Source organism: Stomoxys calcitrans, chromosome 1 (assembly GCF_963082655.1).
Source record: "Stomoxys calcitrans chromosome 1, idStoCalc2.1, whole genome shotgun sequence".
Lineage (NCBI taxonomy): Eukaryota > Metazoa > Arthropoda > Insecta > Diptera > Muscidae > Stomoxys > Stomoxys calcitrans.
The window spans coordinates 26,910,935-26,934,956 of NC_081552.1; the positions used below are offsets into that span (position 1 = coordinate 26,910,935).

The window sequence follows — 24,022 nt, forward strand, 5'->3', positions numbered from 1 at the left end:
TGCCGGGAAAAACTCGAAATATGCGATCCATGGTGGAGGGTATATAAGATTCGGCCCGGCCGAACTTAGCACGCTTTTACTTGTTGAGCTTAAAAGAGCAAATTTTGTTTGCTGATTAAGCTGACCGAAATGTTTGCTTTTGTTTGCAGAAACAGCAATAATGTCTGCTTTCCAATTTTGAGCAGGCAAAACCTGCTGTTTTAGCAAACACTCTTGCTGTTTTGAATAACAAATTTGATTGAGTGTATGGTAGCTTTATCAAGTTATGAGCCAATTTGGACCATACTTAGCACAGTTGTTGAAAATTATAACAAATGGCCGCGTGCAAAATTTCTGCCAAATCGAATTAAAATTGAGCTTTTAGAAGCTCAAGAAATCTAATCGGGAGATCGGTTTATATGGCAGCTGTATCAAAATACAACGTGCAAAACATCAATCAAATCGGATGGTAATTGCACTTTCTAGTGGCTCGAGAAGTCAAATCTGAAGATCGGTTTATATGGCAGATATTTAAATTTTCAGAAACGCCAGATCTCGGAGATGGATGGTGCGATTTTCTGTGCTCTCATATAGTACCCTAAAAATAAAAATTTGGTATCCAAATTTCGGATGGGGTACCTAGAGGGGCCGCCCCACCCTAAAACCTATTAAATATGTAAAGGGTGATTTTTTTGAGGTTAGGATTTTCATGCATTAGTATTTGACAGATCACGTGGGATTTCAGACATGGTGTCAAAGAGAAAGATGCTCAGTATGCTTTGACATTTCATCATGAATAGACTTACTAACGAGCAACGCTTGCAAATCATTGAATTTTATTACCAAAATCAGTGTTCGGTTCGAAATGTGTTCAAATTTTGACAAATTTTGTTCAGCGATGAGGCTCATTTCTGGTTGAAATAGATACCCACTTTCAGGACCAATTTTCTGGGGGTCTACCCCTTTACCAAAATACCCCATAAACAGCAATTTTTTACTGACCATCGCAAAATGGGGCTCAAATGAAGGTATTTGGGAGTATTAGGTCATTTTGAGGTATAAGGGCATCACCCCTTCCCCAAAACACCCCCAAGGGAAAAAATATATTGACCATGCCAATATGTGGCTCAAATGAAAGGTATTTGAGATTAGAAAACGAATTTGATAACCTATTTTGGGGCCATGTGTTTGGGGGACGCCTCATCGTGTAAACTCCCCTAAACCAATGGCAATAGGGGGTTTAAATAAATGGTATTTGAATGAAGAATAGAAGAGTGCTGATATTTTATAAACACCCCTAAATCAGATGTAATGAGAATATCGGGCTGAAATAAAGTATTTTAAAAATGAGTACAGCTTACATCCAAACTTAAATTCGTATACCAATAAAGTTATGGGATTCAGACTGTTAGTCAAGCGATGACCTATTTTCGTAGCATAGTATTTCACTAAAAGCTCTTTTATTGTCGAAAAAAAAAAAAAAAATATTCCAATGAAACTGTTGGAACTACTGTGCATACAAAGTGTTGTATGATCGAGCAATGTTTAGTTGGCTGTCATCTGTTTTACAATCTATGCTTTGTTCTTTACTAGGCTTTACTTATTAGTGTATCTTTTATGTTATGTCACTTGTTGTTGTATAGTTGTTTTTCTGTTTCTTTAAATAAAAATCACGCCACTTGTTCGTCATACTTGTTTAAACGAAGTCACACGTGTTTGACTCCAATTCAATTTACAACAAAGGTTATGGGCCCAGAACTGCGTAAGGGACCCATTGCGTAATCTGTTGAAAAGAGGTTATAACTTTCGAATAATAGTTGGTCTATGTTCAAAGTTAAATAAATTGTAAAAACAAAGTATAAAATTAATAACGATTGATTTGAAAATAAATTTTGAAAATATGAGTTCAAATTTTCAAATCGATAAATTGCATCCTGAAAATTATGCATCATGGTCTGTCCAGATGCGGAGTCTTCTGATTACTCAGGACTACTGGGATGTAGTGGAATCGTTCCCGAGTGTTTCTGCAACGGCCGAAGAAAAAGAGGTTTGGATTGGCAAAGATAAAAAGGCACTAGCTACAATTATGCTGTCGGTACGTCCATGTGAGTTGATACACATCAAAAGCTGCAAAACGGCGAGAGAAGCTTGGTTGAAATTGGAGAAGGTTTATAAAGGCAAAGATCCAGCCAGGAAAGTACATTTATTCAAACAATTCGTGCGATTTAAATTTCAATATGGTGAGAAGTATGCCCCACAAATAAATAATTTTTGTTCATTGGCAGACGATTTGAAGGACGTCGATGTAAAAATTCCTGAGGAATTGTTAAGTATTTTTCTTTTATGCAGTCTACCACCGGAGATGGAAAATTTTGTAGTGGCAATCGAGAGCCGGGATATATTGCCCACTTTAGATATTCTTAAAAGTAAAATTTTGGAGGAGGAACAAAGAAGGTCCGAGAAAAATGATGCTGCAAACGAGCAGGTATTTGGAATGCGCCATAGGCAAAATAAATTTAACAAAGAGAGTCCCAATAAAAAATTCGAGCAAGATAAGTATAAAAATGTCAAATGCTATAACTGCGGAAAGAGAGGTCATATTAAGGCGGATTGCAAGTTCCAGTCCAATAAAGAGCATACGGCAATGTGTGTCATAAATGCAACAATATCTCAATTAAGCTCATCGATTTGGATACTGGATAGTGGTGCCTCATCCCACGTTTGTCGAGACAAACGATTATTTGTAGGTATGAAGGAATACAACCACGAGGTAATGCTTGCATCTGGTCAATATTTTAAAATTGAAGCCATTGGGGAAGTAAATATAAAGTTTTGGAACAAATCGTATAAGCTTCAAAATGTTTTGTATGTTCCCCAATTGAAATCTAACTTTCTTTCAGTTAGCAAAATGACTGAGCATGGATTTACTGTTAAATTTTCTAAAGAAAGGGCCGAAATTTTTGATCGATTCGGAAAATTTCAATTCAATGCGAATTTAATGGATGGCATTTACCAAATAAACGCTAATACTAACTACGCTATGTTGACGACCGAAAATGAAAAGGAACTTCTGTGGCACAAACGATTTGGACACTTGAATTTTAACGATTTAAAGAAATTGGAAGCAAATAAAATGGTTCGAGGCTTAGAAGGTAATTTTGATAATTGCAACTCTTGTGTTACATGCTCATTGTGCAAGATGTCCGTCCGTCCATTTAAACCCATTGGAACCACTGTGACAAGTAAGCCACTAGAATTGGTCCATACAGATGTTTGGGGTCCAATGCGGATTGAGTCTCAAGGAGGTGCCAAATATTTTATAACATTTATCGATGACTACAGCAGATATATTTCCATTTACTTTCTAAAAGCAAAATCTGATGCTCTTACTGCCTTTAAGTCTTATTTGTTTGAAATGGAAAGACAAACTGGCTATGATTTAAAACGGTTAAGAAGCGATAATGGAACCGAATATTTAAATAATGAATTTAAAAATTTCTTAGCGCAAAGAGGAATAGTTCATGAAACAACCGTAGCATACACTCCCCAACAAAACGGAGTGTCCGAGCGAGCAAACCGAACTATAATGGAGATGACTCGTTGTTTGTTGGAAGAATCCAAAATGCCCAAATATTTGTGGGCAGAGGCGGTAAACACCAGTGTTTTTATTAAAAATCGTTCACCAACAAAAGTATTAGGAAATGTAACCCCATTGGAACGATGGACTGGTAGAAAACCATCTGTTTCATATTTTAAAACTTTTGGATGTAAAGCTGTGGTACTTGACAAAAAGCTAGGCCGATCGAAATTAGATGCAAAAGGAGACGTTTTTGTTTTCGTTGGATACGAGCCCCACACTAAAGGATACAGGTTGTATAATATTAAAACTAGAAAATTAATTGTATCTCGAGATGTAAAATTTTTTGAAAATCAGTTTGATACAAGCTTATGCCAAACTGAAGATTATGGAAATATTTTCGAATTTTGCAGTGGGAGAGTTCAGGATGAAAATATTCGAAAATCAAATAATGTATCTGCTCCATTAGAAAACATTCCCGAAGAACCGGTTACAACCAATCAATCAATTGTATCTAGTGATGATGAGCCTATGACACAAATTAATCAGCCACACAACAACAGCAACGGCAATGATCAACATCTGGATGACAACAACGAAAACGAATCTCTTTATGAAGAGCTGACGAATGAACATGGTAAGAGAAAACGAGGCAGACCGTCCATCGTCAGAACAGGCACTGTAGGCAGGCCACGTAAAAAGTATAGCACTGGTACTGGCATTGAAGAGATCAATGTTATAAAAGAGTTTAATGCTGACCCAACAACAATTGATGAAGCTGTACGCAGCAGTGAGTGGGAGAATTGGAAATCTGCAATGACGGCCGAATACGACACCCTATTAAGCAATGAAACTTGGCAGTTAGTACAAAAACCAAAAGATGCAAACGTTATTGGGTGCAAATGGGTTTTTACTAGGAAACGTCTTGCAGATGGTACTATTGAAAAGTACAAAGCTCGTTTGGTTGCCCAAGGATGTTTTCAGCGGTATAATTTGGATTATTCAGAGACATATGCCCCAGTGATAAGGCAGCCTACAATTCGACTTATTTTAGCCTTAGCTGTCAGATACAAATTGTTGGTGAAACACATTGATGTGGTTTCAGCCTATCTGAATGGTGAACTCGAAAATGATGTCTACATGAAACAGCCTGAAATGTTTGTCGTAAAAGGTGAAGAAGACAAGGTATGTAAACTTAAGAAGTCACTGTATGGTCTTAAGCAGGCTGGACGGCAGTGGAATCATAAAATTAATGAAATATTGCTCAATATGAATTTCATACAATGTAAGACTGATAGCTGTGTTTTCATCAAAAGGAAAAATAATGAAATTAATATAATCGCCCTGTATGTAGATGACCTTTTATTAGCCTGTACTTCCACCAAATCAATGGATGAAATTCTCAAGAATTTATGTGAATTTATAAATATTATAGATCGAGGTCCAGTCGACTATTACCTTGGAATGGAGATTGTGAGACATGACCCGAGAGGCAAAATAGAAATACACCAGAACGCTTTTATAAATGAATTGCTAATGGAATGGAATATGGAAAATTGTAAGCCCGCTAGTACACCAATTGCCTCAGGTACTGTTCTAACAAAATGCAATGTGGAGAACTGCAGTGAAATGGAGGATGTAAAAACGTACCAGTCACTCATTGGAAGTTTGATGTACTTAGCAACGATTTCACGACCTGATATTGCTCATGCAATTTCACAGCTAAGCCAATTTAATTCGCACCCACATCGTGAGCACATGAGTGCAGCTAAGCATGTATTGCGGTATTTAAAATCACATAGATTTTCTCTCACGTTTGATGATGACAGTGGCCTATCCTGCTATTCCGATGCGGATTGGGGATCAAATGTTATTGATCGTAAATCTTATAGCGGTTATGTTCTATTTTTCGCAGGTGGACCAATTGCTTGGGAGTCCAAGAAACAAGATATTGTCGCTTTAAGCTCTATGGAGGCCGAGTATATCGCTATGTGCCAAGCAGTCAAAGAAATTTCGTTTCATCGCAGCCTACTGTTTGAGTTGGACATTGAAAATGTACATAAGCAGCCAACAACTTTGTTTTGTGACAACCAAGGTGCCCAATATTTAACGAAGAGCCATATGACTTTGAAGCGGAGTAAACATATCGATATAAGGTTTCATTATATCAAAGATAAATACAATTCGAACGAAATATCTTTATCATATGTACCAACAGATAAAAATATTGCTGATATTTTTACAAAATCTTTGTCGAAACAAACTCATGAGAAAATGTGTATATTGTTAAAATTAAAATTTGTTTAAAAATTTGTTTTGTTTTCAAACTTTCTATATATGCAAATATATAATTGTAAATTTAAGATGAACGTATTTTAAGAATATAATGGATTATTTTCGACAGCGGATAAACATTGAGGAGGTGTTTGTTGGAACTACTGTGCATACAAAGTGTTGTATGATCGAGCAATGTTTAGTTGGCTGTCATCTGTTTTACAATCTATGCTTTGTTCTTTACTAGGCTTTACTTATTAGTGTATCTTTTATGTTATGTCACTTGTTGTTGTATAGTTGTTTTTCTGTTTCTTTAAATAAAAATCACGCCACTTGTTCGTCATACTTGTTTAAACGAAGTCACACGTGTTTGACTCCAATTCAATTTACAACAGAAACTTTTGTTCCATATAAAGTAAAATAAGGCGCAGCGGAGCTGGCCGGGGTCAGCTAGTTTACTAAAAGTCTATATTTTTATACCCACCACCGAAGGATGGGGGTATATTCATTTTGTCATTCCGTTTGCAACACATCGAAATATCCATTTCCGACCCTATAAAGTATATATATTCTTGATCAGCGTAAAAATCTAAGACGATCTAGACATGTCCGTCTGTCTGTCCGTCTGTCTGTTGAAATCACGCTACAGTCTTTAAAACTAGAGATATTGAGCTGAAATTTGGCACAGATTCTTTTTTTGTTCATAAGCAGGTTAAGTTCGAAGATGGGCTATATCGGACTATATCTTGATATAGCACCCATATAGACCGATCCGCCGATTTAGGGTCTTAGGCCAATAAAAGCCACATTTATTATCCGATTGTGCTGAAATTTGAGACAGTGAGTTGTGTTAGGCCTTCCAACATCCTCCGTTAATATGACTCAGATCGGTCCAGATTTGCATATAGCTGCCATATATACCGATCCTCCGATTTAGGATCTTGGGCCCATAAAAGCCACATTTATTATCCGATTTTGCTGAAATTTGGGACAGTGAGTTGTGTTAGGCCCTTCGACATCCTTCGTCAATTTGGCTCAGATCGGCTCAGATTTGGATATAGCTGCCATATAGACCGAAACTCCGATTTATGGTCTAAGGCCCATAAAAGCCACATTTATTATCCGATTTTGCTGAAATTTGGGACAGTGAGTTGTGTTAGGCCCTTCGACATCTTTCTTCAATTTGGTTCAGATCGGTTCAGATTTGGATATAGCTGCCTGTCCAAACTTCGAGCTTGGACTTAGTTTTTTAGCGCCACTGAATTTCCTTTACTCTAGTTATGTATACTTGCCTTAGTCTTAAAGTCATTGTTATGAATTAAACTGAATGAATTATTGTGAATGACTACTTTAGTTTAAACGAGTATTTAAAAAACAAAGAAATTCCACAAAAAGTAACTATCTTGGCAAGTTAGGCTTAAGAACTCGTTCACTTTTGCACAATCGATCAACTGGTGAGCATCTCAACCCTTCTTGAATAAATACACCTACAAATCTAAACCCACGATTTTGTTTTATTTAACCAACTCTCATTATTCGTATCTGCCACTACTTGGAGAATCTGTGGTTACCAAAAACCACATATCTGTTCGCCCTCATCTGTTGTTCGAAGCTCCAGTCCATTTCAATTTTAAAACCAACATACAGTCCACTTCCCTCCTTGGATATTGGTGACATTTCTTCCCGCCTAACCGAGCCCCATCCATTCAGCAGCGTTAACTCCTCAAGGGAATGAACATGGTCCATTCGAGAAGAGAGAGTTCCAGTCAAAGAAGATCGCAGCCTCGTGACAAAAGAGAGAGCAGAAGGTAAAGCTTAATAAATTAGAAAATAAGAAAACTAGTTGAATCGGGATGTCTAAGAACAAACAACTCCAAAAGTAGTGCGGACGAAAATTATTAAAAAAAAAAAAAAAAAACAAAAAGCGTGCGAAACGTAAATTTAAATAAATTTCGAAAGTAAAATTGGTTCTAAAAAAAAAAAAAAAATAAATAAAAACGAGGTAAAAATTCTAATCGGAAAGATGAATACATATATACATGTTTATTAGAAATCCACGTGTAAAATATTGAAAATTCTATACTTCGTCATCTAACAAGAAATGTGTTACGTCATGAATGCAAAATCTTTGGTTTAACCGCATAAGAAAAATCCGTTACGAATTGAAGAAACAGTGGAATTGTAAAATTCAAGGGCATACATTTCAATGTCAAATTTTGTTATTTCTCTTTCGCCGTTCTTTTCATAGTTCCCCTTACAATTCCCCTCACCTGTTTCAAAAGTTTGGTTATTTCAAGTTCCATTTGATTCTTTTTCAATTTCTCCCATTGCCATTGTTTTTAATTTAATTGCCATTGCCTCTATCACTCAAAGCTAACATAACCCCTCTCTTTAACATTGACGTACTGATACTCAACATACATGAAAGCTCATTTAACATAACTTGTTTCCAATATGTTTCCAGTTCTGTGGATGATATTTCCAGAGTGATAAGTAAGAATGAAGAAGAAATGACAATGTGAGAAACATACAATTAGTGTTTAGAAATAATAAGAAGATAAGCTGAAATTTATACGCATTAAAATAGAAGACATTTCGCGAACGGTATTAATGATTTGTGATAGTGAATAATTTGCAACATATGCCACAGAATTTACGCAACATCACATTAAGGTAACAATTGATTTTCAATTTCAAATTATCTACATAAAGATACCTTATTTTATGAATAAAATTCCTATAAAGAATAAAAACGAACAAAACAAAACGAAATTCATATGTAAACACTCCCATATGTGATCGTTCCAAGAAATTGAAATCCACATTGAAATATTAGGGTGGCCCGTAATATTATTTTTTTCCCAAATAATTCTAGTTCTTGTATTTGTACATATTGCAAAATTACACCAACGAAAAAAAAAAAAAAAAAAACAAAAAAAAAAAATAAATAAAAAAGAAAAAATTTACCTTTTGAAATAAATAAAAAATTAAAAAACTATACTCATATGTAGTAACAACATTGCACTCCATGATTCTATTAAATTTGTTGCCAACTAACAAACAATTATAGACATCTACAAATTCTGAATAAAACAAACATATTTTCCACACGTAAAAGAAGGCATATCCTACATATAATGATTATTTCCCCAGTGAAGATGAATTTTTCGCTTTTTTTTGGAAGATACTTAATGTACTGATTGTACACCCCCGAGATAACAGAATAATACTAAAGTTATTCGTGTCGGACAGCATTGTTTCCATATCTCTGATATTGTGGATGAACTTATCCCTATCAAAACTTTGCCCTCTCTATCTATGATCAATTCCGTTTTTTTAAAGGTTTACAATTAACCTTTGTCAACTCCACAGCTTGGACTATCTTGCCTTTTTGATTTCAGCTGGTACTGCTTCTTCAGCGCAGATTGCTCCAGACTTGAAGTTTGACAGCCGGATATTTAGGTTCGATTTTTTAGAACTTAAAAGGGATATTCGATATATCTCTCGAACGAATCTTTCTTGAGAAATTTGTTAGATATATTATTTTTTTTTCTTCGTATAAGTAACTTCGACGACAATAATGGAACCCTCTAACCAGGCGAATTCGGCTACTGGCAGCTCTGCTGTGAAACCTTCCCCTATCCACGAGAAATTTTTGTTTGACTGTGATCATCTGATCAGCTTTTGCACAGCTTTTGAAAAAGTTGACGTTACGGACCAGACTGATTCACTTCTTGAAGTCAAGTTGGACGATTTGGAAGTAAGGTGGAAAAAATTGCAAATAGACTATGAAAGTCTAATGTTGTCTCCCGAAACAACCAATACAAAAGACTTCAAGGAGAATGCTAAAGTGAATTTTAATGTGACCTCAGAGGCATATTATGAGACTCGTTCCCAGATTGTCGACATTCTGAAGATATCAGGAGGGGCTGATTCCAGAACTATGTCAACTAGGAATAGTCTAGCCCCTCAGCACCTTTTCCAGACCAGTTCCAGTGCGCATGTTTCTGATACTTACAGCTCGTGCATAAAAGTCCCGCCATGTGACACGGAGGTATTTAAGGGCAGTTACGAGGAATGGCCCTCCTTTCGTGATATGTTCACGGCCGTTTACGTGAACCACCCTAAACTCACCCGTGCTCAGAAACTTTACCATCTTAGAAATAAGACTAAAGGTAGTGCTGGCGCTATCGTGAAAAGATATACTCTCTGCGATGATAATTTTGATCTCGCATGGGGAGCTTTGAGAACCCGATATGAGAATAAGCGCGTGCTGGTAGACCACCAGCTCAGGATATTATTTGAAATTCCCGTTGCCACAGATGAAAATAGCGAATCTCTTCAAAGGATTCACTCTACAGTTAGTGACTGCCTATGTACACTGAAGTCCTTACAGGTACAGGTAGAATGCTGGGACCCAATATTAATTTATTTGGTGTCTACAAAGCTTCCAAATGAGACTATTTCGTTATGGGAACAATCCCTCAAGTCCCATCGTGAACTGCCAAGTTGGTCTCAAATGGACGAGTTCCTTCTTAATAGATTTGAGGTCGTGGAAAGAATATCCAGCATTAAATCAACGAAGGATAGACATAGTCTCCCATCGGTTTCGTACTCCAAATCCAACGAAAAAATACAGATGTACACATCCCAGGAAAAACTTACAACCTCCTGTACTTTATGCAAAGAGAATCATAGCATACGAACATGCCCAGATTTTCGTAAATTTAAGCCCCAGGAGAGAATAGATTTCGTTTTTAAAAATAAAATCTGTAATAATTGCTTATCAGAGGCTCACATGAAACAAAAGTGCAGGAGTAAGAACACTTGTCTCTCGTGCAGGAAACATCACCATACACTCTTGCACTTAGACCAACCACCGATTCGAAAGTCTGAATCTGGTTCTCAGACTTTTTCACCGAAGCAACAAATCTCGGCAAATAGTATCTCTTCAGAACGACACGAGGATATCTCACAATCGTCATCGGCAGAGTCATACTCCCAGGTACAGGCCAATTTTTCTTCTAACAGTGAAACAATCTTGCTTAGAACAGCGCTTGTTCAAGTCGAACACAATGGTGAACTTTTCACAATTAGGGCTTTAATAGACCCAGGATCCCAAAGAACATTTCTCTCTGAGAGAGTACGAAATATGCTCCAAGTTTCATATCGAAAATCTTCGTTCGAGATATTTGGTATAGGCTGCAAGACACAAAAGGCTCACAAAGAATGTGAACTTGTACTTTTTTCTCGAAGATATAACACACGATGTAGAGTTAATGCCATTGTCTTGCCAAAGGTTACACAGAAGCTTCCTGCTGTTTCTTTTGAAATTCCAAATTCACCAGAACTGCGAGACCTTGATTTAGCAGATCCCAACTTCAATAAATCGTCGAATATCGATTTAGTTCTCGGAAATGACGCTGAGCGATTCATTAATCTCGAGGGTGTTAAGAAGAATATTTGTGGTCTGGCTTCGGCGTACAACACAATATTCGGTTGGGTACTAAGTGGCCCAATGCAGGGTGAGAAGATTCAAGCGTTCACAACGAACGTAATTCCCACCGAAGATGAGAATCTTAGCGAAATTCTTCGAAAATTTTGGGAAATCGAAGAAATCCCATCCATTTCTCCTCGTACAGAATCCGAAATAATTTGTGAAGAGTTCTACCTAAAGACGACTACGCGTCTTCCCAATGGTCGATATGTCGTTAGACTCCCCTTTAAAGAGGAATTTCCAAACTCCATTTTTCTTGGCTCTTCAAGATTTCTCGCTCTTGGACAGTATACAAGAATGGAGAAGACACTGATCAAGGATGCCGAGCTTCGAGGGGAATACAGGTCTGTCCTTAAGGAGTATATTTCATTAGGTCATATGGAAGAGACTTCTTCTCTCGAACTAGGCTCCGAAGGTAAATTTAACTCCTTTTACCTCCCTCATCATGCCGTAGTGCGACCGGATCACAAATCAACCAAGGTCAGGGTTGTTTTTAACGCTTCACGCAAGACAAAATCCGATTACTCCCTCAATGATGTACTTCATACCGGTCCCACACTACAAAACGACTTAATTTCCATAATTCTCAACTGGAGAAAATATAAGTACGTATTTTGTGGAGATATCCAAAAAATGTACCGCCAAATCCTGGTACATCCCCAAGATAGAGCGTATCAAAGAATTCTGTTTCAAAATCAAAGCGCAGAGCCTATAAGAGATTACCATTTGAACACGGTCACTTTTGGCATAAATTGCGCTCCCTTTTTGGCAATACGCACTCTACTTCAACTTGCATCTGATTCAGAAACAGAATTCCCCAAAGTCGCATCCATTTTGAGAAAAGAAACATATGTGGATGATATTTTATCTGGTGGATTCACCATCGAAGAAACCATCGAAGCACGAAATGATTTGATCGCTGTCCTCAAATCTGCGGGTTTTCCATTAAAGAAAATTACTGCCAATGCACCGGAGTTATTATCACATTTGCCTCCTGAGGATTTATACGATATGGACTTATTAAAATTGTATGAATCAAGCTCCACTAAAACTCTTGGTATAAAATGGAATGCATTAACAGACTGCTTTTCTTATGCATCCATACCCATAGAGAAAAAATCCCAGGCGACTAAACGTCAAGTTCTTTCCACAGTCGCGAAACTTTTCGACCCCGCCGGTTGGATTACTCCTGTTATTATAAGGTCAAAAATTTTAATGCAGCAGCTCTGGTTGGAAGGTTCCAATTGGGACGAAACGATAAGTCCTGATTCTCTTGATACTTGGAACAACTTAATCGATGATTTAGCACACGTAGAGGATGTCATTATACCTAGATGGATTAAATATTTGCCTACAGATCTCATACAAATACACGGTTTTTGTGATGCCTCAAAAATGGCATACTGCGCTACCGTGTACGTACGATGCCAGACAACGACATCTGTAGTTATTTCCAACCTTCTTATGGCCAAAAGCAAAGTTGCTCCCATTAAGACAGTGTCATTGCCAAAGTTAGAATTAAACGGCGCTGTGCTTCTAGCCAAACTAGTTCGCTACATTTTGAACACTTTTGAGATGAATTTTGGTTCTGTATCATTGTGGACGGATTCGTCTATTGTTTTGGGGTGGCTTTCAAAACCCCCAATGTTATGGGAAACCTACGTCGCAAATAGGGCATCCCAAATTCATGAACTAGTTCCCGACGCCAAGTGGAATTATGTTTCCACTCATGATAACCCGGCTGATATAGGCACTCGCGGTTGTAGACCTCAGGACTTGAAGATCAGTACATTGTGGTGGAATGGTCCGCCTTGGCTTACGAATCCAGAGGGTACTTGGCCAAAAAAGAATCCGCTAGTCCCTCTAAAGGAACATGATGTGGTTCAAATGCATCATGTGGCAGCAGAAAATAACGATATTCTTCTAAGATTCTCATCCTATACAAGGGCATTGAGAGTAATCTCATATATATTTCGCTTCTTCCATAACTCAATGCCTGGAAATACCCGCAAGTACGAATCGTATGATTTGAGCATGCAAGAAATGCAATTCGTGAAATTTCGTCTTATATCACTTGCTCAACGACAATATTTTTCATTAGAATATGAGCTGCTTTTGAACTCAAAGCCACTACCAAATAAAAGCGTTTTATCAACTTTGAACCCTTTTCTGGATTCCAATCAGGTCCTTAGGGTGAATGGACGCCTGTCTGATTCATTTCTTCCATACAGGGAACGCCATCCAATCATTCTACCCGGTAATTCTAGACTTTGCCATCTCTATTTGCTTCACTTGCACTCATTTTTAGTTCATGCGGAATGCAACCAGATGTGTAGATTTGTGCAGACCGAATTTTATGTCTCCAGGTTGAAACCAAGGGTAAAGAGCATTATATATAACTGCAAAGTATGCGTTTTGTACAAACAGAAGCAAAACACTCAAATTATGGCACCTTTACCTCTGGAGCGTTGTACTCTATCGCCACCTTTCCATACGACAGGTATAGACTTCGCAGGGCCATTTGAGCTAAAAAGCTCATCCCTTCGCAGGGCACCTACTATAAAGGGATATGTCTGCGTATTTGCATGTTTTGCTACAAGGGCAATACACCTGGAGACATGCTCTGATTTATCATCTGCCGCATTTGAGGCTGCGTTTTACCGCTTCGTTGGGAGGCGAGGGCTCCCTCGTAGGATCGTATCGGATAATGGCAGAAACTTTTTAGGAGCTAGCAGAGCACTAATTCGTGAGTTTTCCCAGTTCATTAAATCTGCTTCTAGCGACATTTCTAAAAAATACGCAGCTCATGGGTTTGAATGGGGATTCATTCCCCCACACGCACCTCACATGGGCGGCCTCTGGGAGGCCGCAGTTAAAAGTTTTAAAATACATTTCAAGAAGATTGCAGGAGCTCATAAATTTACTTTTGAACAGTTTCAAACAATCCTGGCAAGGATTGAAGGCGTTTTAAACTCCCGCCCCATTTCTGCAATGTCGGACGATCCAGCCGACTTAACCGCATTGACCCCAGGCCATTTTCTTAAGGGTTCACCCATATTAGCCTTTCCTGAACCACTTTCTCCCAATATTTCTCTGATAAACCGTTGGTTGAAATTAAAGGCTATTCACCATCAATTCGCCTTGAGATGGAAGGAGGAATATCTCAAGACTCTGCACAAGCGTTATAAATGGAAGAAAAAAAAACCCAATTTGAGAGTAGGGGATTTGGTAGCAATAATGGATGATTTGTTACCCCCTAGTGAATGGCGATTAGGAAGAATAGAGAAGACTTATCTAGGTTCGGACAATAATGTTAGAATTGCAGACGTACGTACTGCAACTGGAATTCTAAATCGGCCAATTGTCAAATTATGTTTTCTTCCATTCGAGAATACGACGGAATCAAACTCAAATTAATAAACTCATTCATACTAACCGAAACTAATTTCCTCTCATCTAATTTCATCACTCTCATAACTTATCAACAAAATTTACATTCCAGATCACCCATAAGAGCGCAAATTTCTAAGCCTAATGTGTATAAATGCACGTTGTGCAACCGATTCCATGCTTTAAAAATTTGCCCTAAATTCATAGCGATGACCCCGAAAGAACGTAACATCCTCGTTCTAAAGAAAATATATTGCGTCAACTGTCTAGCAAGAAGTCATCGATTTCGGGATTGTCGATCGGGAAATATGTGCCGGAAATGTGGAAGACCCCACCATACACTGCTGCATCCTAATTATGTGAAAGCACCCAATATGGATCACAAGCGACAACCAGTAAGTCCAAAAGGTTCCAATAGCAACAATCACCGCAATAAATCCGACGTGAGAGAAAACCTTCATCGACAACGCTGCCATCGCCGTAATATTAATATCAAGCCTAACAACAACAACAGCAACAACAAAATCCAAACCGACGACACAGCTAACACCAATAGCCCAGCAAAGGCTAATCAACAGATTTTATCTGAAGCTATTCGAGCTTTAGCCTCAGTGCTATGTTCTAACACAAATTGATCTTCTTCTGGCCCGGCGGCATGTCCAAACTTCGAGCTTGGACTTAGTTTTTTAGCGCCACTGAATTTCCTTTACTCTAGTTATGTATACTTGCCTTAGTCTTAAAGTCATTGTTATGAATTAAACTGAATGAATTATTGTGAATGACTACTTTAGTTTAAACGAGTATTTAAAAAACAAAGAAATTCCACAAAAAGTAACTATCTTGGCAAGTTAGGCTTAAGAACTCGTTCACTTTTGCACAATCGATCAACTGGTGAGCATCTCAACCCTTCTTGAATAAATACACCTACAAATCTAAACCCACGATTTTGTTTTATTTAACCAACTCTCATTATTCGTATCTGCCACTACTTGGAGAATCTGTGGTTACCAAAAACCACATATCTGTTCGCCCTCATCTGTTGTTCGAAGCTCCAGTCCATTTCAATTTTAAAACCAACATACAGTCCACTTCCCTCCTTGGATATTGGTGACATTTCTTCCCGCCTAACCGAGCCCCATCCATTCAGCAGCGTTAACTCCTCAAGGGAATGAACACTGCCATATAGACCGATTGCTTGATTTATGGTTTTGGACCCATAAAATGCTCATTTATTGTCCGATGTCGCCGAAATTTAGGACAGCGAGTTAAGTTAAGCTCCTTGACATACTTCTGCAATATCGCACAGATCGGTCCAGATTTGAATATAGCTGCCATATAGACCGATCTCTCGATTTAAGGTTTTGGAACCATAAAAGAGGCATTTATTGTCCGATTGAGCCGGACATTGCTTTGTGTAAGGCTCTTCGACATTTTTATGCAACTTGGCCCAAATCGGTCCAGATTTGTATATAGCTGCCATGTAGACCGATATCTCGATTTAAAGTCTTGGCCCCATTAAAGGCGCATTTATAATCCGATTTCACTGAAATTTGACATAGTAACTTATGTTAGGCTTTTCGACATCTGTGTCGTATATAGTTGAGATCGGTTTATTTTTAGATATAGCTAGTGTACTTTTATAGTATTTGGTCCAAATCGGAACATATTTGGATATAACTGATATGGGACATAAGGTACGAAATTTTCAGCGAATTTTGATGAAAGGTGGTTTACATATATACCCGAGGTGGTGGGTATCCAAAGTTCGGCCGGCCGAACTTAACTCCTTTTTACTTGTTATTTGATAAAATTTCGCTAAGTTACCAATGTTTGAAAATCGAAGTTTCTTTTAAGGTGGATTTTGGGTATGCGAAGGCTAAAGGCTGAAGCGATTTCTAAGGAAACAAGTTGTCTACGATTGAACAAGAATCTACAGCCAAAAGCATGTTTGGTATCATGGCACCACCATTCATTTATTGATTAGAGCAATGCAAAACTTTGCAATTATTTGAAGAGGAGGATCTGCGCCTTCAGGAACATTGGAACACTTAAAGATATTAATCGTTTGTGGAGTCTTCAACGTAAGCATTTGAGTTCATTTATTCAAGAATGGGCTACTTGTCCTACGCCCTCACTCAAGCTTTAATAGTTCTTCTGGAGCATTCAGAATAGGTTACTGGTCCTACGCCCTTACCCAAGCACTCAGTGTCTATGGCTGATATGCAGAAGAGATCAGGATTTATCATGTGAAAGCCTATTAGAACCTTTATTATCCATAAAACCCCCTACGCCAACCAACTTATAGAGCAACTTCTTATCTTATTAACCCATAACACATTTATTTTATTTAGGAATACACAAAATACACACATGGAATATAAAACATTTCATTGTAAACATTGTTTATCTTTCTTCTTGTTTTCCTTGTCAAACCCCTGCTTTACTTTTGACTCCACTCGAGCTGTTATAAGGCTCTTAAGCAACGATGCATTTCCCTGCTGTAGTCCTACTAAACCAGTAAAATTTACATCTGGTATGTAGGGGGGGAACATATTTTCATCGAAATAAAAACCCTTGAGCAAAAACTCTTTGTTCTGAAACAGAAAAAAGATTTGGAGCAACTTGCGATATGCAAAGAGAAAAAACCAAACCTTTTTCAGGGGACATCTTGAAGGAAGGCCTTTTATGTTATCTTTTAAAAGTTTAAACACAGCTTTAAATATTGGATTCTTAACATTGTAGTTCGTTGCCATGTAATCGCAAGCATCCACTGTGATATTGTAAACTGTAGCGTTTTTTCCATTATTCCTTGTAATTTGAACCCAATTAGTTATGTGCAACTTGTATAAGTCCTCCATAAAGGAAACAGAGCCATACAATTTCCTATGGTCACCACAATCCAGTAAATAAATTGAACCACTTGTCTTATTGAGATTAAATTCATTCCGTATAGTATCGATTTGAATGGTAAAAGCACTCTATGGCAAACCACATATTAAATATCAAACAATAAAATTTAGTAAAATAAATATTTGAATTAGTGACTTACCAAACCCCATGCCATTTGCAAGGATAAGAGTGCTACCACAATTACAGTCAATACCTTTCGATGGTCCAACATTAGGATGGAGTTTTCCACGATACAAAAACTCGAATGATATATTTCAGAATTTATTTTTATAATTTTTTTTTTTTTATTTTTTTTTTTTTTTTTTTTTTTAGCCCAGCGGAGATCCAATAATGGCTGGATCAATTAAAAAAGTTATTTTTAAATTTATCTCTCCATCAGACAGTTAGACAATTGAAATGACTTGGGCATCGTGCGTCATGTTACGATTACTCAATAAAAGTTTAGTGGATTACAATTCAAGCAAAACAGGTATATATTGGGTTGCCCAAAAAGTAATTGCGGATTTTTCATATAGTCGGCGTTGACAAATTTTTTCACAGCTTGTGACTCTGTAATTGCATTCTTTCTTTTGTCAATTAACAGCTGTAACTTTTAGATTGCTTTAGAAAAAAAGTGTAAAAAAGTATATTTGATTAAAGTTCATTCAAAGTGTTATTTAAAATGCATTTACTTTCTTTTAAAACACCGCAATTACTTTTTGGGCAACCCAATATATTGTTTCATATTATTAAATGGCAAATCATCGGCAATACCAACTCTCAGTAAAAACGACTAGATGTTCGCTAACCAGATGGATAATGCTAACCAACTGGATGAAATGTTTGCGGAAAATTCTTCCCTGCCTCGTTATAGACGACGTATTTAATCTTATAACGTTGCTATATTTTCGTAGACGTGGAATCAAAAGTGTTGTTGCAGATCTCGACATATATTTATAAACTACCTACTTTGTATGTGCAACAGTTAATTCTCGACGAATTTTAGCATTGAATTGAAGATATTATTTGTTAAAGTAGGTTTGTAGAGGCAGACAAAATAATAGAAAATTGGTTGATTTTCAACAAATTCTTTAGTTGAGGTAGTTATTAAAATTATGTGTACTACAATACTATGTAGCTCAGCAGACTCCCATGCCGTTCATGATTTGCAAACCCAGACTCGAATCCTCCGGCCGGTCAAAAAGTTTTTTATACCCACCACCATAGGATGGGGTATACTAATCTAGTCATTCCGTTTGTAACACCTCGAAATATTCGTCTAAGACCCCATAATGTACATATATTCTTGATCGTCTGGACGTTCTGAGTCGATCTAGCCATGTCCGTCCGTCTGTCGAAATCACGATAGCGGTCGAACGCGTAAAGCTAGCCGCTTGAAAATTTTCACAAATACTTAATATTGATGTAGGTCGTTGGGGATTGCCAAGGGGCAATATCGGTTCAGAATTAGATATAGCTCCGGTCAGGGACGTAGCCAAGGGGAGGGGGGCCTCGGCGAAAAAAATTAAATATATTTTAAACAAAAAATTTGAGTAACATTTTTAAAATGTAAATTTTCATATTTTTATACCCTCCACCATAAGATGGGGGTATACTAATTTCGTCATTCTGTTTGTAACTACTCGAAATATTCGTCTGAGACCCCATAAAGTATATATATTCTTGATCGTCGCGACAATTTATGTCGATCTAGCCATGTCCGTCCGTCCGTCCGTCCGTCTGTCTGTCGAAAGCACGCTAACTTCCGAAGAAGTAAAGCTAGCCGCTTGAAATTTTGCACAAATACTTCTTATTAGTGTAGGTCGGTTGGTATTGTAAATGGGCCATATCGGTCCATGTTTTGATGTAGCTGCCATATAAACCGATCTAGGGTCTTGACTTCTTGAGCCTCTAGAGTGCGCAATTCTTATCCGATTGGAATGAAATATTGCACGACGTGTTTTCTTATGATATCCAACAACTGTGCACAGTATGGTTCAAATCGGTCCATAACCTTATATAGCTGCCATATAAACCGATCTTGGGTCTTGATTTCTTAAGCCTCTAGCGTGCGCATTTCTTATCCGATCAGAATGAAATTTTGCACGACGTGTTTTGTTATGATATCCAACAACTGTGTCAAGTATGGTTCAAATCGGTCCATAACCTGATATAGCTGCCATATAAACCGATTTTGGGTCTTGACTTCTTGGGCCTCTAGAGGGCGCAATTCTTATCCGATTGAAATGAAATTTTGCACGACGTGTTTTGTCATGATATCCAACAACCGTGCCAAGTATGGTTCACATCGGTCCATAACCTGATATAGCTGCCATATAAACCGATCTTGGGTCTTGACTTCTTGAGCCTCTAGAGGGCGCAATTCTTATCCGATTGGAATGGAATTTTGCACGACGTGTTTTGTTATGATACCCAACAACTGTGCCAAGTATGGTCGAAATCGGTCCATAACCTGATATAGCTGTCATATAAACAGATCTGGGGATTTGACTTCTTGAGCTTCTAGAGGGCGCAATTCCTATCCGATTTGGCTGAAATTTTGCATGACGTATTTTATTTTTACTTTCAACAACTGTGTCAAATAAGGTTCAAATCGGTTCATAACCTGATATAGCTGCCATACAAACTGATCTGGGATCTTGACTTCTTGACCCCTAGAGGTCGCAATTATTATCCGATTTGCCTGAAATTATGTACTACGGATCCTCTCATGACCATCAACATACGTGTTTATTATGATCTGAATCGGTCTATAGCCCGATACAGCTCCCATATAAATCGATCTCTCTATTTTACTTCTTGAGCCCCCAAAGGGCGCAATTCTTGTACGAATTGGCTGACATTTCACACAGGTCTCTTTGTACTTAAGAAAAATAATTTGAAGAATTAATTGTGGTCGTTATAAAATTTATTAATTAATATTTGTCATTTTCAATTCAAAATTTTACAAAACACGTCGTGCTAAATTTCATTCCAATCGTATAAGAATTGCGCACTCTAGAGGCTCAAGAAGTCAAGACCGAAGATCGGTTTATATGGCAGCTATATCAAAACATGGACCGATATGACCCATTTACAATACCAACTGACCTACACTAATAAGAAGTATTTGTGCAAAATTTCAAGCGGCTAGCTTTACTCGCTCGGAAGTTAGCGTGCTTTCGACAGACAGACGGACGGATGGACGTGGCTATATCGTCATAAAATGTCGCGACGATCAAGAATATGTATACTTTACGGGGTCTCAGACCAATAATATAAAAGCCACATATATTATCCGATGTTACTGAAATTTGGGACAGTGCGTTGCGTTAGGCTCTCAAACATTTTTCTGAAACTTGTCCCAAATCGGTCGAAAGTTTGATATAGCTGCGATATAGACCGATATCTCGATTTAAGGTCTTGGCCCCATAAATTTGGAACAGTGACTTATGTTAGGCTTTTTGACATCCGTGTCGAATATGGCTCAGATCGGCATATTTTTAGATATAGCTACTAAAAAGACCAATATTTTGTTATTCACAATTGAACAATGACTTGTACTTATAAGTATTTGGTCCAAATCGGAACATATTTCGATATATCTGCTATGGGGCACAAGGTATGCATTTTTCAACGGATTTTGTTGAAAGGTGGTTTACATATATACCCGAATTGGTGGGTATCCAAAGTTCGGCCCTGCGGAACTTAACGCCTTTTTACTTGATGAAGACTGTAGCGTGCAAATCGGAACATATTTCGATATAGCTGCTATGGGGCACAAGGTATGCATTTTTCAACGGATTTTGTTGAAAGGTGGTTTACATACATACCCGAGGTGGTGGGTATCCAAAGTTCGGCCCTGCCGGACTTAACGCCTTTTTACTTGTTGAAGACTGTAGCGTGATTTCAACTGACAGACGGACGAACATGGTTTGATCGTCTTAGATTTTTATATACTTTATAGTGCCGGAAATGGATATTTCCATGTGTTGCAAACGGAATGACAAAATAAATATACTCCCATACTTCGGTGGTGGGTCCGCCCCAATATGAAAACCTGGCTGTGTCCCTGAGAACTCAGTGATTATAGATTGGCCAGGACTTTGCCATGTTAAAGCCTACATCAATATAATTATATATAACTACGTATCTTATTAACTCAAACCACATTTATTTTATTTAAGAGTACACCAAATCACAAAAGTCGCACATGGAATGTACAACGTTTCATTGTAAACATTGTTTATCTATCTTCTTATTATCCTTGCGAAATCCCTGTTTAGCTTTTGATTCCACACGAGCTGTTATAAAACTCTTAAGCAACGATGAATTCCTCTGACTTAGTCCTATAAAACCTGTAAAATTTGTATCTGGTATGTAGGGGGGAAACATATCTTCATCAAAATAGAACCCCCTTAGCAACAAAGTTTTGTTCTGAAACAGTAAAATTAAATGTAGTTAGAAAAGCTTGTCGTATGTAAGTGGGAAATCAGCAAACCTTTTTCAGGGGACATTTGGAGGGAAGACCCTTAAGGAATTTTTTAAAAAGTTTCATAACAACGTTAAATATCAAATTCTTCACATTGTAGTTATTCTCCAAGAAATCACAAAGATCTATTGTGATATTGTATACAGTAGCGGTCTTTCCAGTGTTCCTTTTTAATTGAACCCAATTGGTTATTTGCAACGTATCTATATTCTCCATAAAGGAAACAGACGCATACATTTTTTTATGGGCTCCACAATCCAGTAAATAAATAGAACCCTTTGTCTTATTGGGATTAAATTCATTGCGTATAGCATCGATTTGAATGACAAAAGAATTCTGTCACAAACCACAAATAAAAAAATGTCAAATTCATTTAAAATAGCATTTCAAACCAAGATTTATTACCAAACCCCATGCCATTTTCCAGACTAAGAGTAGTATCGTAAATAATATCAATAACTTCCGATGATCAGACATTTTGAAGGAAATTACCACGATGCACAAACTTAAGTGGCAAATTTTAGAAAGACAACAACAATTTATACATTATTTATAAATTCAAACCCAGTAGAGCTTCAGTATTTTCAAACGGCAATTGGAAAAGTAATTTTCGGAGAACAATTATTTTAAAGATAGATGGGAGGGTGTATACCAACATTGTTATTACGTTTCATCATACATCCCTCTCTCGGAAAAATGCGGTGGAAATGCCTGTATGTAATGGCCAACTGTATCAGTCTCCGATTAGTCAATTTAAAGTCACAATTTAAAACAAATAAAAGCGTAAAAAGTTCGGATAGGGCTGAATCTTATATACCCTCCACCATGGATCGCATTTGTCAAGCTCTTTGGATTACTTTTTCAAATATATATGAGCTATGTCAAATTATTGACCGATATTGATACATCACCTCAAAAATTTCAGACAAATTGAGTAATAACCGCGCCCTCAAATGGCAAATTGCCAAATTTCAAGCGTTATGCTTCGAAAGTTTGCGTGCTTTCGACAGACAGACGGACGGTATAAGATGAATAAATCGTGGTGTTACAAATGGAATGTGGAAATTAGAATACCTCTATCCTATGGTGGAGGGTATGACAAGTAACTAGTAATAGCCTGCTAAGTTCGGCCGGGCCGAACCTTGGCAACTCACTAAAAATTTGTACAAAATAAATTTAGGTGAAGGGCGTATTATTCTATATACTTCTATGAATGGGACAAAGATTATCGAGAGACCGGCTTACATGGAAGCTATATCAGGTTATAGACCGCATTTGGCACACTTGTTGAAGGCCATAATAAAACATGGGGGTATACTAATCTAGTCATTCCGTTTGTAACACCTCGAAATATTAAACTAGGACCCAATAAAGTATATATAAGAATATATATATTCTTGATCGTCTCAACATTCTGAGTCGATCTACCCATGTCCGTCCGTCGAAATCACGATAGCGATCGAACGCGTACAGCTAGCCGCTTGAAATAAGGCACAGATACTTTATATTGATGAAGGTCGTTGGGGATTGCAAATGGGCCGTATGGGTTCTGATTTAGATACAGCTTCCATATAAACCGATCTCCCGATTTGACTTCTTGAGCCTCTGAAAGCCGCAATTTTTTCCGATTTGGCTGAAATTTTGCGCATAGTGTCCTGTTATGAAATCAAATCGTTCTTAAATCAGATAAAGCTGATAAAGGTGGTGTGTTCCCAAGATTCGGCCCGGCCGAACTTAGCACGCTTTAACTTGTTTCTTTTAAAACGGCAATTATACCACTCTCTGTTCTTTTTTAACGGTCGAGTGGTAATGTATTTTGAATAAGTTAACAATAAAGAAAGAAAAATAATGTCAGCTGTATAATGACTTCCTAATAAGTTAACTATTTTCAGTCTTTCAGTGAACAAAGTTCAATATTTCGCAT

General features: G+C 37.5%; 1 protein-coding gene across 1 annotated transcript; it reads right to left on the reverse strand.

The window, feature by feature from the left end:
* Positions 1–21,836: 21,836 nt before the first annotated feature.
* LOC131995685 (uncharacterized) lies at positions 21,837–22,518 on the reverse strand. The gene is made up of 3 exons (XM_059364573.1): positions 22,504–22,518; positions 22,108–22,434; positions 21,837–22,043 (listed from the first exon to the last, which is right to left on the reverse strand). The coding sequence occupies exons 1-3, from the start codon at positions 22,516–22,518 to the stop codon at positions 21,837–21,839; spliced, it is 549 nt and encodes a 182-aa protein (XP_059220556.1).
* Between the last annotated feature and the right edge of the window lie 1,504 nt (positions 22,519–24,022).